Below are 1989 nucleotides of genomic sequence, written 5' to 3'. Positions count from 1 at the left end.
TATTAATATTTAATTAATTAATAGTTATATTAATATATTATATAATATATATAATATATATATATTATATTTGATTTTTATTTTATTTAAGCGTGATAGTAGAGAAAAGTATAGAAGGTAAGATCGTGAAAGAAAAGATCGATAAGATCTTTGGTTAAGGATCAGATAAGGATCGAACCCGTCAGAATCTCTTTGTCCAAGAAGATTGAATATTCTTTGCGTCGTCGTTGGTCGTCCAGGAAGGGTTCTAAAGAAATTACAAGAGGAAGAGAGGTGTACACGACTATGTGCGATTATCTACGTGCAGCCAAGGGATGCATGTACTTAGCGTTCGGTGTGAGTTCCGAGTTGCAAGGCCTCAATCATCGCGCCGTCGCCTGGGGCCAATTCGATATCGGACATTAGGTACCCACGAGTTCTCTCTTTCTTTCTTTCTTTCTTTCTTTATTTCTTTATATACCTTTTTTTTCTTTTCCTTTCCTTTCCTTTCTTTCCTATCTTCGTATCTTTTTCTTTCTTTCGATATATCAAACTTGTCTTCCTTTCAACGCCCACAATATTAACTTAACTCCGTTATGATTTCTTTTTTGCTTTGTTTTTTTTTTTTCAATATTATATATATATATATATATATTCATTTTTGTAATAATTTAAATCCAATGTTAACATTTTAAGTAGGTCAAATGTGTATAATATAAAGCAGATGGTAGTGGTTGTACAATTAAATTTCTTTATTTTGTTATAATAAGATACGAATGTTTTACCTATGTTACTAATTATTTTAAAGTTTTTTTTTTTAAATAAGATCAATGATAATTTTCAATATAAATTATTATTAGTTATATATATATATATGTATATCTGTTCTTAGAATTATATTACGGTATTTGGTATCGAGGGTAACAATTGTTTATTCTAAAGTTTTTAATAGTGATCTTTATGATAAGATCCAAATGTGTGTTATAGATAAATGTAAGAAGTATGAATACATTTTAAATATATTTTGTTATTATCTTCAAAGGTTATCCGACAGATATTTATATGTTAGAAAATGAACGAATGTTAATTTAGATCGTTCTTTTGTTTTCTATAGGTACCATAAATAAATACCTATTTACTCGTTACGAAACTAATCCTGTCAGACATTATATCGTTGGTTGTAAAACTTGTTTGTAAGTCGTTAAATGAGTTTCGGAGTAAACGTCTGACCATCTATCGTTTTGTCCTTGAACATGTACATTAAGTAGAAGAAAAATGATTTCGAAAAAGATCGGTGCTTGAGATCGTTCAAAAAATTGAATAATATCGTTAGGATATTATCGAAATAAAAACAATTGTATGGAGGGAACGATTATTTAGAATTTTTCGTTTGTTTTATATGTAATATAAATAAAAAGAAGTATATTAATTAACAATCGACATATATATATATATAATATGATCATCTTACCTTGAAACGCGTATCCAGAAAAATACGGCGTCATTCGATGTTGACTAAGCGCTCTGACCGCCATCTGGACCCCCCTTAATCTATCTTTAAGCCAAAATTATTTTCTCCCTCCACGTTTTCACCGAACACTTTTCTCTTTTCCGTAATATTTAACTAATTGTATTATTAATTAAGAAACCAAAAAGTAACGAAAGAAAATAGAATTAAAAACAATTCAGACAACTATAATTAATATGTCCACCCTGAATTAGAATATTCTCAATAATATAACAAACACTTATTATAATCGACGAAATTTCTTCAATTCTTTCAAACAAAAAAGAAAAGAACAAAGAAAACTCGATCGTGTCCTCAAAATTACGATTCCTTCTTCTTCTTATTCTTCTCTCTCTCTCTTTCTCTCTCATTAGTATTTTCTTTCGTAGAAATTTTCAAATTGCACGATTGAAGACACCGATTTACGTATACCCTGAGTACTTAATTATTAATATTACTTAATAGTACTCAAAAACGTTATTTAATTAACCAACAAACAACCG

The 1989-nt window shown here is 28.6% G+C and overlaps 1 protein-coding gene across 1 annotated transcript in view; it reads right to left on the bottom strand.

The window, feature by feature from the left end:
* Positions 1–1514, bottom strand: part of LOC106791393 (protein gooseberry-like) — a 12771-nt gene extending 11257 nt beyond the window's left edge. The window contains exon 1 of the mRNA XM_014757007.1: positions 1451–1514. Within this exon, the coding sequence (XP_014612493.1) occupies positions 1451–1514 (64 nt within the window). The remainder of the gene's footprint in view (positions 1–1450) is intronic.
* Positions 1515–1989: the final 475 nt, after the last annotated feature.

This window comes from Polistes canadensis, unplaced genomic scaffold (assembly GCF_001313835.1).
Source record: "Polistes canadensis isolate GaletaPanama2010 unplaced genomic scaffold, ASM131383v1 scaffold_303, whole genome shotgun sequence".
NCBI lineage: Eukaryota > Metazoa > Arthropoda > Insecta > Hymenoptera > Vespidae > Polistes > Polistes canadensis.
The sequence above is the reverse complement of the archived record's forward strand: the minus strand, read 5'-3'. Positions and strand labels throughout refer to the sequence as shown.